The following is a 12,442-nucleotide window of genomic DNA, read 5'->3' on the forward strand; positions in this document are numbered from 1 at the left end:
GACCTCCTAAATCAAAGTTGGAAGGCGAGGACTGGGCGGAGGGGCCTCCGGGTGCCGGGCCGGGGCCGGCGGGGGGAGGGGGAAAGGGATGGGGGGCGGGCACAGAGGACGGAGGAGCCGGCCGGACACAGACTGCTCCGTCGCTCCCTCCCTCAGCTCATCCCCGCGTCCCCACTTCCCTCCTCCCCTCGCTCGGAGCAGCATCCTCTGCAGACCCTCGGTCCTCATTCCCGGGGTCGTCCGGCTCCCGCGGCTCCGTGTAATTACCCCCCTTCACTGGCCAACCCGGGAACTTTCTCCGCCCGCTCTCAGCAGTGGGGGGTCGCTTTGCCTGGGCGGATTTTTCCTGGGGTTCACTGGGGGGCAGTCTCTGGAGAAGGGCCTCAGGGTCCCAGAGAGACGTCTGCCACCTGCCACCTGCACCCAGCAGACCTGCCATCGGGTCTTGGCACCCTCTCTCCCCCTCTCCCCCAATCATGACCGAAATGAGCGAGAAGGAGAACGAACCGGATGACGCGGCCACCCACACCCCCCCGGGGACCATCTCTGCCCTCCAGGAAACCAAGGTAACTCAGGAGGGTAGAGGCCTGGACCCCTGCCCGGGTGCGTCCCCAGCCCGGGTGCCCTCTCCCCGACGCGGTCACTGCTGTGGGCTCGGGTCACGGCAGCGGGACCTGTGTGATCCCGAAGGCTCTGCGTGATGACCTGGGAGAGTGGGTTCGCGACGAGGGGCCACCGGGAGCGCCCATCACACAAGCACGACACGCCCTTGCGCGCGTGATGAGCGGACACGCTGCCGCGACCCTCCGGGGAGGTTGTAACTCGGCTTTGTTGGAGGGAATCGGCGCGGCTAAAGCGGAGGGAGTGTGTAGCGGTGTGTAGCGGTGTGTAGCGGTGTGTAGCGGGTGTGGGCCGGTGTACGCGCCGGTGTGTGCGTGCGAGGCGCACCCCTCCCGCGTCCGCCAGGTCTCTGTAGCTCAGTCTGTCCCTCTCTGCCTGTGACTCTCTGAAAATGTCTCTACAACCTGTTTGTCTTGGTGTCTCTCCCGCTTTCTTTCGGCGTCTATATATGTTTATCTCTGAGTCTCTTTGGATGTCTCGCTGGATGTCTCTCTCGGACCCGCCGCAGTCCCGCATTCCCCCGCTTCCAGCCAGGTTAGGCTCGGGGACGTGAGGCCGCGGCCCCGGGGGTGCGTAGCTTCCGAGTGCTCGCTGGGGGCTGCGGCAGTGCTGGCCATCGCGGGCGGGGACCGGGGACTGTTGCTGCAGCTCCAGAGCAGAAGGACAGGCAGCCCCACCCCCCACCCCGGGAGCGGGACAGGGGGCGGGGGTGGGGGGGGCGGATGGAAGCAAAAAGAGAAGTCATCGTAATTAATGAATGTCATAATTAACTCTAATTATGTATGATTGTTACTCCTGCGGGAGTCGCAATGAATAAATTATTCCCCGGTGAAGGCAGGCGGAACCCAAACTCCTGGTGCTATAGGGGTTGGGGGAGGCCACCCCTTAAATTTAATGCTCTCCCTGCCCAACCTCTAATCTGTCCACGTCCTCCCCAAGTTCTAGGTGCTCAGGAGTGACCGGCAAGAAGTTTTTCGGGGAGCAACATGAACTGAGTGGGCTGGGGATGGGAGATAAAAGGAGGCTTGTGTCAAGGGTGCTCACTGCCTCCTCCCCAGACTTCAGGCCAAGGCCTCCTTCCTTCTCCCTTCCACCCTGGTGTTTTGTTCCCACCTGCTCCTGTTTATCCAGTCGAGGAGAGGGACTGAAGACCAAAAAAAATGGGTGGGGTCTTTGGCTCCTTCCAGGTGTGGAGCTCATCTATAGCTCTTTCCAATGCCCATCTTGCTCTTAATTCAGTCCAGGCCACCTCTCAGGATATGAGGTTAATTCAAGGTCAAGGTCATCTAGAGAGTGACCAGGGGTAGATGAGTAGGGGCAGGGTGGCACTTGGCTGAGGCTCCCCAGGGAGCTCCTCCCCTCTAAACCAGTGAGACCCACTCCATCTCCATGTCAGTCTATAGATCAGAACTTGACCTTCTTCTGCCCACTTCTGAGAATGAGACTCTGGTCTCTCAGACCACAGAGTTAACTCCACCTCAGAGATCCAAGTCTCTACTAGGAAAGGAGTCAGGTCTTGGGGTGGGGGGATCTTGCTTGGAGTATTTGTGATGGCTATTTTTTTTAAAGTAGAGGGTCCCAGGAGCTGAGCCCCATCCTGAGTGCCAATATCCCTGGCCTTCCCAGTTGCCTTGTATGGCCCCCGACGGATACATTCCCTTTGCTTCCCAAGGGCATGGGGGTCTTCCAGGCCCTGCCTTGCTTCCCACAGGAGGCCGGCCTGCCTGCTCCCCTTCTTAAGACCTCTCCGAAAGCAGGCAGGAGTTGAGGTAGTGCTGTCTCAGCAAAACCAGAGGCTGCCAGCTCAGCTGTGTGGGCAGGGAGAGGGCAGGAGGTGGGCAGGTCTGCATCTCCCTCGCCCAGTGCAAGGACTCCAATGCTCTCACCTCTGAGCCTGATCCAGGGACATCCCAAGAGCAAGAGGAGGGGGATTGCATACATCGCCCTGCCCCTTTGCCCCCCCTTCCCTAAATCTCACCCTTGTGAAGGACTGTGATCACCCCCAGGCTGGGCTGAGGAGCTGGGTGGGGGTGTTCAGAAAGGCAGACATGGGCAGGGGGAGAATTCAGGGCCCTACCAGCCCCTTTAGCTCCCAGCATCTCAACCTGTCCCAAAGAAGCTTGGTCTTCAGACTATAGAACTTGGGGAAGGGGGAAGGGAGAGTTTGAGGCAGGTACAAAGAGGCAGCTGGTGTCCATTAGGCAGTGAAGCCAACATTCCAGAATCATTCATCAGTGCTGGGTTCCCCTGGGCATTCCTTGCCAGCCCAAGTTCAGCCTCCTGCTCATACTAAGGTTGGATCACATCCCTGCACCCGAGCTACTCAGTGACCCTCCTGCTACAATCCTTGCCATCTCTGGGTCACCATGCCATCCTACCACAGGGTGGTACCATCACCCCCTTTGGTGCCATCCTTGGGAAGACCCTGCCATGCCAGCTCTGCCATCTGAGTCAGCTTATGCCACACCCGCCACCACCCACTGCCAGCTGCCTAGTGCCCTTTCAGGAGCTGGAGGGAAGTGAGGAGATGCTGCTGGGAGCTGAGGAAATGAAGGGACCATCCAGTCTGTGGGGAGGTGGGGAGGAGGCAGGCAGGCCAGGCCCCGCCTCCGGGAAGGGATTCAGGAGAATGGGCCTGGAGGTCCAGTCTCCAAGCCAGACAAGCTCCTGGGACATCCAGAGAGAATAGGATCCAGGTGGGTCAGCTTGCCAGGGTACATGGCAACTTCTCCCAGGGAATGGGTCCTGGGATACTGAGGGGCACCAAACAGATAGCTGATGGGAGATAGGGAACTAGGGAGTTAGTCCTCTCTGGGAAATAGGAGTTACAAGAGTGGGAATACCTGACCAGGCTGAGCCAAAATGAGGTTTGAGTAGCCAAGCCAGATGTCTCTTGAGGGGACAGGCATCAAGCCATTTGGCAGATGTGCCCCCATCCTGCTGTCCAGCCATAACACTTGACATCTGCCAGCCATCCCAGGTGATACATTATTCCTTCCGGCTTCTCTCCCCTCCTGGGATCTGGGGCCTACAGCAGAACCAGAAAGTCGGGGGCAGAATTGGGGCTGCCCCAGTGCTGGGGAACATTCTGTTCCAAAGACCTCTGTACCCTGCAGAGGTGGCTCTTGGCACTGAGGCCAGGGGAAGACCAGGAAAGGGCAGAGGCTGGAGAGTAAGGAGGCTACACATCTCATCCTGTGGGAATTACTATGGAAATAACAGCCTTGGGCGGGAGGGACAGGACTGATGTCTTCAAATATTTGAAGGACTGATGTACATATAAGAGGGAGTGGCCCTTTCTGGAGCCAAGGGAGGAACAGAGCCGATAGGCAAAAAGATCTCAGGGAGGCAGGTTTCAGCTCTATATAGGGAAGCACTTTGCTGCGACTGCAGCTGCCCAAAGATGGAATGATTGTCCCAGGAGACGGTGTGCTTCCTGCCACAGGAGGTGACCCGCAGTCAGACAACTGTTCACAGGAGATGTGGTGAAGGCATTGTGGGCCGATTTTATGGGCTGGGGACTACTCTAGGTGGGTGCTCTTGCACGTTCCTTTCAACCTTACATTTCCTGGTTGACCTGGCGGGCAAGACCATGGCATCGCTGAGGGTCAGGAGTGAGTGAGGGCCAAGGCAGAGCCCAGAGTAGCAGGACTCTTCTGGTCCTTTTGGCTCAACAGCCAAAGCCACTGTTCAAGTCCTGGCTCTGCCACTTAGTAGCTGAAGACTCACTGCATGTGGGTGATTTCACTCCTAGGCGCCTGTGAGTTCATCTGCAAAGTGGGACCGTCATCGTCGCTGTGTCGGCAGGAAGAGCCAGTCTTCATGAGGTCCTGCAGGAGGAGTGCTAGCTCGACCCCAGTATTTTGACAAGGACAGCCCCTCATTATAGCTTTCTGTTTTTGCTTTTTGGACCCAGAGCCCTGCATTGCTTAGAGAGCATCTAGTCCTGCCTCTTTCCTGTTGGACATGGGGAAACTGAGGCTGAGAAAGTGGAAGTGAAGTGACTTGCCTTGAGACCACAGGAGTAGTTTTGTGCCCATGCCAGCACAGCCTCCCAGAGCCGTCTTGTGCTCTGGGCTCTGGCCCCTGGGCAGAATGGTAGGTGGTCCTCCCCCCCTCACTCTAGGCCTGTGAGAGGCCCCAGAGTCATGTGGGCTCATAAAATACCTTTGTGTTCTAATTAATTGTCCCTCCAGGCCTCCACCTCTGCCCTAACACCCAGGGATCTGGGACCTGGGGCCCTGCTTCTCATAGACGCACAAAGAAGCCTACAGTGCTGCACAGGAAGCTGAGTTTGGAAGCCAAGAAGCTGGGCAACTCAGCGTGCCAGACACCCCAAGTCTCCCAGCTGGCACAGCGGGGCCTGCCTCGTGCCCAAACATCGCCTTCTCCCTCCTGCTTCTTCCTATGTTTTGCCACCTGCCGGCCTCCCTGGGGTCATGCAGGCTGCTTGGAAGTGCCAGCTGGGAACCCTGACCAATTCTCCCAGCCTGAACCCAGGCCTCCCGCCCCCTTTACCGATCGCCGCTGGGAAGGAGTGGGCAGGAGTGAGGGGGCTCTCCCCAGAGGGGAAGAGGTTCAAGGATCTGGGTAGAGATGTTTCTAGACCTCACTCTGGGCAGACTGTGAGAAGGATATGTTGGGGTGAGCAATGGAAGGAACTCTGGGCTGGCTGCAGAATGGACCCAGCATTCCAGAACATGGCTTCCATTTAGGATTCCAGGCACTCACCCATCATTTGATCAACAAACATTGACCAAGTAGCTACTATGTCTTGGGGCTCTGTGTGGGGGTTTCATTCAACTGTCCCTGGCCTCGAGGGGCTCCAGTGTCCTGAGGTAGTAAGAAGTAATTGACAACGTAAACCAGATTGGGTCTGTAATGGAAGTCAGTACTAGGTGCAGTGGGGCCCAGAGGAGGGAGAGGTTATACTCAACGGAATTCCTGCAGAAGAAGAGACCGCTTCCCAGAGGAGGAACAGTCACTGGAAACCCTGAGGTATAAAGAGGATATTCACTGGATAAGGCAGAGAAGAGGACAAACACATCAAAAAAGTGCAGAGGAATAAACACGGACGGGTTTGAGAATCCCCGTGTCTGGGCCGCAGGTGGAAGGCATGGCCAAGGGAAGGGAAGGCTTGGCCAAGCTGCAGAGTCTCCTGATGGGGCCAAGGGCCTTGACTGTGTCCTAAGGAGCCATGGAAAGTGGTTAGCGAAGTCAAGGATCACCTCTTTGGCAGCTGTAGGGAGAACAGGGGGAGATGGGCAGGGTTGAGGCAGGGACTGTGACCCTGAACTGGGGCAGGGCTGTGGAGACGATGAGGTGGTTATAGGGGATGGGCTGGAGAGCGATTTTGGAGGAAGAATCAGCCCCTGAGGATGAGGGTCCAGGATGACCCCTCCCCAACTCCCAACCTGGTAGACAACAGAGGTGGAAAACTGGAGACCTGGTGTGTCTGTTTGGCCCCCAAAGTATTATTTTGTTTAACTTGAGTAAATAGTACACCCATACGATGAAATCCTGTGTAGCCATAAACAAGAATGATGAAACTCTTTATGCGTTGGTATGGAATGATTTCCAAGATTTACTGTTAAGTGAGAAAAGCAAGGCGTAGGAAACATAGTACACTACCATTTCTGCAATGAAAAAAAAATGCAGTACAACCTCTTGAATTTGTTTCTATCCAAATTCACAGAAAAGTCTAGATTTCTTTTGAAAAATTGGAAAGCCTGACCCCACTGGGCTGGCCGTCTGGACTAGCCCCCGTTGTCCAGGGAACCCCAGCAGCTGCTCTCTGGCTGGCCAGCCTGTCACAGTGCTCAACACTCCCAACCGTGCCTTCCCAGCCAGACCTTCTTTGCTCATGGACGCTCCCTACCTGGCTCCTGTCGGCATCCGGGATTGGGACCACCTTCTGGAACAGGGCAGCCTCTGTCTTAGTACTTAGAGGCTGTGAGGTTGCGGCTGACCAAGGAGCTATCCTGGCTGGGAGCCAGTCCCCTCTGGCTTTTGCTTACAGCCCCACTTCCTCTCTCAGCTGCAGCGGTTCAAGCGCTCGCTTTCCCTCAAGACCATCCTCCGAAGTAAGAGTGTGGAGAACTTCTTCCTTCGCTCGGGCTCTGAGCTCAAGTGCCCCACTGAGGTGCTGCTGACGCCCCCAACCCCACTGCCCCCTCCCTCCCCACCACCAGCATCTACAGACGGGGGCGTCCCGACGCCGGCCCCCTCCCCCTGCCCCATCCCACGGCCCCTGGCACCACTCAAACCTGTAAGACTGCACAGCTTCCAGGAACATGTCTTCAAGAGAGCTAGCCCCTGTGAGCTGTGCCACCAGCTCATTGTGGGTACGTGCCTGCAGTGTCAAGGAGAGGGGTCGGGGGGGGGGGGCGGTGGGGAGTATACCCAGGCCAATGTTGGGCTCTTGCTACTCAGGGCCTCCGTCCTCACCGCACCCCTCACCCTGGGTGGACCAACGGGCAACCTTGGGGTGGGCAGGTGCCCAGGGTCGCAGCGTTTACTAAAAACTTGGGCTTTGGTTGATGCTGCGAGTGTATGAGGGGTAGGCATGCGGTCCCCAGGCTGACACGAGGATGCCTGGCCCCTTCCTCTGTCCAGTGCCCCACCTGCCCCCTGTGCTTCTTGCCCCTGGATGTACCCTCCTTGGCCTAATTGTTCTTCTTGAACCCAAATTCTTCCCAGGAAACTCCAAGCAGGGTTTGCGATGTAAGACGTGCAAAGTGAGTGTCCACCTCTGGTGCTCCGAGGAGATCTCCCGCCAGCAATGCCCAGGCAAGGCGGTGAGTGGGAAACATGGCTGGCTGTGGGTGCCCCCCTCAAAGACTGGCCTGTGAGGGGAATGAGTGCCTCCCTCCAGGCCGGTTCCTCTCATGGGGTGGTCCTGGGGCTCGGGGAAGGACAAGCTACACCCTCATGCCCTCTCTCCGCTCCCTCTTGCCACAGTCCTCCTCCTTCCGTCGCAACTTCAGCTCTCCGCTCCTGGTGCATGAGCCACCCCCCGCCTGTGTCACAAGCAGAGAGTCCCCACCCACTGGTGAGTGTTTCCCCCATGGCCTCTGATTCCACATCCCAGGCATGTGATGAGAAACCCACACATTCCTTAGATGGGCACCTGAGTCATGTGGCACTGCTGGTCCTTGGCACTTCCCTGCTCTGAATGCCCTTGTCCTCAATGGAGGGGTACTCATTCATTCCTTCATTCATTCATCCTTCAACAGACACCTTACGGGACACTTCCTAAGTGCCAGGCATCATGCTAGGGGGACACAGCACTGAAGAAGGTGGAGTTCGTGGTCTAGTGAGGCAGCGAGACATGAAAGAGCTAATCACACAAATCGGCAATCAATCACCATTCTCATGAATGCCTGAACTGAGAAGGGTAGAGACTAGAGAGTCAAGCAGGCACTGTCCTCCTCCGCAGGGAGAGGGAAGGTGTCCGAAGATATGAAGGATGGGGAGGCATTCCAAGAGGATCTGGAGAAGACTGGTGTGGGCAGAGAGGGTCCTGGAGTGGGATGGGGCAGGGAGTTAAAAAGAGAAATGACGTCTCAGCTGTGAGGGAGTGAAAGTGACACAGGGCTTCAGGGCAGAGCAAGGGTGGCCGCCCGGTGCCCGGCCTTGAAGGTGGCTCATTGGCAGGGGCCAGCGGCAAGGTAGACCCCGTCTATGAGACCCTGCGCTATGGTACCTCCTTGGCTCTGATGAACCGCTCCAGCTTTAGCAGTACCTCTGAGTCCCCCACGCGGAGCCTGGTATGTCGAGCACCCAAGGGGAGCCTGGGAGGCAGGGGTCTCTGAGGGTGAGGGTCCAGGGGCTGACCCTTCCCCCGTGTGTCCCCAGAGTGAGCGGGATGAGCTGACTGAAGATGGGGAAGGCAGCATTCGCAGTTCAGAGGAGGCCCCTGGAGACAGTGGTGAGTGGAGGTGGGGACCAGAGGACCAGAAGGTGGGGACCAGGGGCAGGGAATGGAGCCTAGGGCGGGCCACTCCCTGCGGCCTCATGCCCCCCCCCCCGCCCTGGCATCTCTAGTATTCACAGCCCCGGCTGAGAGTGAAGGGTCAGGACCGGAGGAGAAGAGCCCCGGACAACAGGTGAGGTTATGCGGGCACTGAGCCCTGGGAGGCCAGATGGCAAGGGACTGTTACTTCTTTTTGTCATTGATCCATTTATCCTGTCATTTATCCTCAGTCTACAGGGATGGGCAATGCCAGGGTGAGTACGCAGGAAAGGGGGGTAGCCCCCCCCACCATGGAGCCAATGCTGCTGTCCCCACTCCCGTGCCAGCTCCCCAAGACTGGGCCGTTCCAGGGCGCAGCAAGGTGCAGCAAGGCACAGAGAGTATTCCCTTTCTCTGTCCTTGGCCTGGTCCCCCAGGGATGAACCCGGAAGATAGGAGAACTTGACCTCTCCCCATCATGGACCCAGGGGCACTGTGTCCCAACCCCTAGCAAGCCCCCCCTCCCAACCAAGGATAGGCAGGTCAGGGCCAGTGAACAGTGGGTGGAATGAGGAGAGTGTCCTCTTCCCATCACTGACCCAGAGCTTTTCCACAGCCCCCCAAACCCCTTCTGCGGAAGGACGTGGGACCCATGTATTCCTACGTCGCGCTCTACAAGTTTCTGCCCCAAGAGAACAACGACCTGGCTCTGCAGTAAGTCCTCTTTGTGGTCCAGCCCCACCAGGCAGCCACCCAGCTCCAGTTCAGGGCCCTGCTCCTGGACCTTGGAATATGAGTGTGAGGGGGACCTTCAGGAAACTTCTCCCGGCATGCATGAGACAGCTGAGCCCAGAGAGGAGCTGGACTTACCAGAGTCCAAAAGGGATTGGCGCTGATGTCCTCTCTCCTGCTCCCGGCCCCGGTTCTGCCCTACAGCGTCTGCTGTCCCTGTGGTCACAGTGTCCTCTGAGGGTGTCAAGAATGCTCCCCCAGCTGCAGGGTGGGGGCATGCTGGGGTTCTGGGGGCCCCAGATCGTTAAGATGTGGAAAGGGCAGGTCCCTCCTGCCCATTTGCAACCCCAGCTCTGTCCTCCCAGGCCTGGGGACCGGATCATGCTGGTGGATGACTCTAACGAGGACTGGTGGAAGGTGACTTGGCAGGGTGGGGAGCAGAGGGACCCTGGTAGGCACCCCACCATTCCCCACCTTCAATGGGCATTGCCTCACCTTCTTCTCTCCAGGCCCAAAGTCCTCCCTTCCTCCAGCCACTGGCCCTCACCAAGCCTAGGACCAGCACTTGGGACTTGCTCTCACTTTGACCCTCCCTGCCTCAGCCTTGTCCCTCTGCTCACCTCATGCCCTTCCCAGTGCAGAAGCCACCCTCTGGGGGTTCGGATACAGGAAGCCCAGGATCTGGAGTTTGATGGCAGTGGCTCTGAACGGGCAGCGAGTCTAGAGGAAGCGATGTTGGGGCGGGGGGCATGGGTGCTCATTGCCAGCCTCATCCCCAGGGCAAGATTGGCGACCGGGTTGGCTTCTTCCCAGCCAATTTTGTGCAGCGAGTCAGGCCAGGCGAGAATGTTTGGCGCTGCTGCCAACCCTTCTCTGGGAACAAGGAACAGGGGTACATGAGCCTCAAGGAGAACCAGGTGAGTTCCTGGGCCCCGCAGCAGCCGGAGAGGTGGGCAGGAGAGGGGCACCAGGGGCGGCATGAACGCCCTGGAGGAGGACACCTCCAGCCTGGCAGCGGGAAGGAAGGAGGGTTAGGAAGGCGGGACTGCAGGGCCCTCCTGTCATCTCCTGCTGGGAACTGGGGCTGGTGGCCAACACAGGCAGGGGGCTGAACTGGGTTAGAGACAGCTTGGGGGAGGGGAAGAGCACTGCATGAGGAGTCTGAAGGCTTGGGTTTGAATGCTGGCTACGCCTCTGGCTTGTTTTTTAAGCTCCGGCAAGCCCTTTTCCCTCCCCTTACCTCCCCTGCGAAATGGGAGTTCAGCTGGGGCGTTAGGCCAGCTGATCTCACAGGTCAGCCCCAAAGTGCTGCTCGGCATCTGCTGATGTCCTGATCTTGCTGTCGAGCCCAGTACCCTCATGGGATCTACTCCCGTCACCCCAGCTGATGTCTCCAACCACATCTGATCCCGGTCCCATCAGTCCCTGGGGTGGCCCCCTGGGAGCCTTCAGCAGGACTCAGGGCCAGGGCTGCAGGCAGAGCCAGGACTCGGCTCCTTGTCTCTCCCACTCAGATCTGTGTGGGCGTGGGCAGGAGCAAGGATGCTGACGGCTTCATCCGCGTCAGCAGCGGCAAGAAGCGGGGCTTGGTGCCAGCCGACGCCCTGACCGAGATCTGAGAGGAGCCAAGAGAACCCAGATGCCACCCTGCCCATGCCTGGCCCTTGCTTCTGGTCCCAGAGGGGAAAAGGCATCTGCCCTCTGCCTCTTTCCTAGGGGCCACTCCCCGGGACTTGGGAGCCTTCTGCACTGAGGAAGGTTTTATTTCTTGGGTCCCAAGTTGCCCTGATGGAGTTGCTCCTCTGGGACTTGGGAATGAGGAAGGAGGAGAAAGTGGAAGGGAATGGGGAAGCTCCAGGTAGGTCTAGCCCATGCCCGGACATCATCAAGTTGCCACGCTGAATGCAGCCCTGGGGAGGGGGGTGTTCCTGGGAACTTTCCTGCTGCTTTGTCCAGAGAGCCTTCCCACGTCCACACCACCTCTGCATGCCCGACACTGTCCCCCTCGCCCCACAGAGCCCCTGCTTGGGTTTACGTTCGTGACCTTGCAGCTGCCCCTTTGGAAGGAAGTGGGGCCTTGGGAAGGTGCCTTCCCAAGTCCCTCAGGTCTCCGCCCTCCGCCCGGGCTCAGGAGGCAGTTCAGGGCTGCGGGAGGATCCTGAGTCCAACTCCTGGTTTCACCACCTCTGTCCCTCCATCAGTTCTCAGGAAAGTTCTGCGGGAATCTCTCCCCTTACTTGAAACCCCCGGCAGATAGAGGAGGAGAGGGCTGAGTTCTGGGGAAAGCGCGGTAAATCAGAGACTGTCTCCTCAAAGAGAACAGTCAGTCAGCACAGAGCGGCCTCGTTGTGCCCTTGCCTACTGGGGAAGGACACTCAGTAGCAGCCTGCACACAGAAACCTGACTGAGAACAAAAAAAACCAGCCTGTGCTTGGTCAGAACCCTCATTTGACTGTCAGGAATCTGGAAGTCCCAGGTAGCAGGACTGACCAGCCAGGGGAGCTGTGCTTAGTTTCTGCCCCAGGTCTCACAGGGCCCAGCCCCGGGAGCCCCACCCTCAGTGCCAGCCTCCATATGGCCCTTCCTCACCCCATTCTGGGCCTTGCCGGAAACACTGGGACCCCTCCTTCTGTGCAAGAGTTCCTCTTCTGGTTGTATCTGTGCCCTTCTCCTGGACACCGAGTCCTGGGAGGAAGAGGGAGTGGGAGATGGTCAAGACCCATCATTCTGTTTGGCCACCAGGAAAGGAAGGGGGTAGGCACCCTGAGTGTGGGGTGGGCACACACATGAAGAGCACCCCTCCCTGGCGGGTTGCTTTTCTCTGGTGCCAACCTCCCTCCCCCCACTAAGCTCAGAGCCTCCTCTCGTGCCCTTGATCGTGCCAGCCAATGCCAGCCCCCATCCTGGGCACAGTCACACCCTCCCACACAGTAGGAGGGACACATCCTCCTACCACTGGCCCCTGCCCCATTTCTCCCCCTCCATGGGGGGCTCAAGCCACACTGCCCTGTTTGCTGCCACGGGGTCCCCCCAGCAATATCCCAGGGGCGGGCCCCATGCCCACGGTACATGAGGCTGCATGATGGGTCTACGGGGGCGTTGCTGAGCCCCTAGACCCTTTAAATAAATGTTTCT

The 12,442-nt window shown here is 58.4% G+C and overlaps 1 protein-coding gene across 3 annotated transcripts; it reads left to right on the forward strand.

The window, feature by feature from the left end:
• Positions 1-12,442, forward strand: STAC2 (SH3 and cysteine rich domain 2). Of its 3 annotated transcripts, XM_047707493.1 has the most exons (11): positions 2-566; positions 6,659-6,965; positions 7,321-7,418; positions 7,582-7,672; positions 8,278-8,390; positions 8,479-8,551; positions 8,668-8,729; positions 9,192-9,289; positions 9,673-9,724; positions 10,087-10,224; positions 10,822-12,442. In XM_047707493.1, the coding sequence occupies exons 1-11, from the start codon at positions 477-479 to the stop codon at positions 10,924-10,926; spliced, it is 1,227 nt and encodes a 408-aa protein (XP_047563449.1). In that variant the 5' UTR covers positions 2-476; the 3' UTR covers positions 10,927-12,442. The 3 variants fall into 3 exon arrangements, with proteins under 3 accessions (XP_047563451.1, XP_047563448.1, XP_047563449.1); XM_047707495.1 differs by lacking the exon at positions 9,673-9,724 and having other exon boundaries at positions 1-566; positions 10,822-10,926; XM_047707492.1 differs by lacking the exon at positions 10,822-12,442 and having other exon boundaries at positions 1-566; positions 10,087-10,807.

Source organism: Lutra lutra, chromosome 16, assembly GCF_902655055.1.
Source record: "Lutra lutra chromosome 16, mLutLut1.2, whole genome shotgun sequence".
Classification (NCBI taxonomy): Eukaryota; Metazoa; Chordata; class Mammalia; order Carnivora; family Mustelidae; genus Lutra; species Lutra lutra.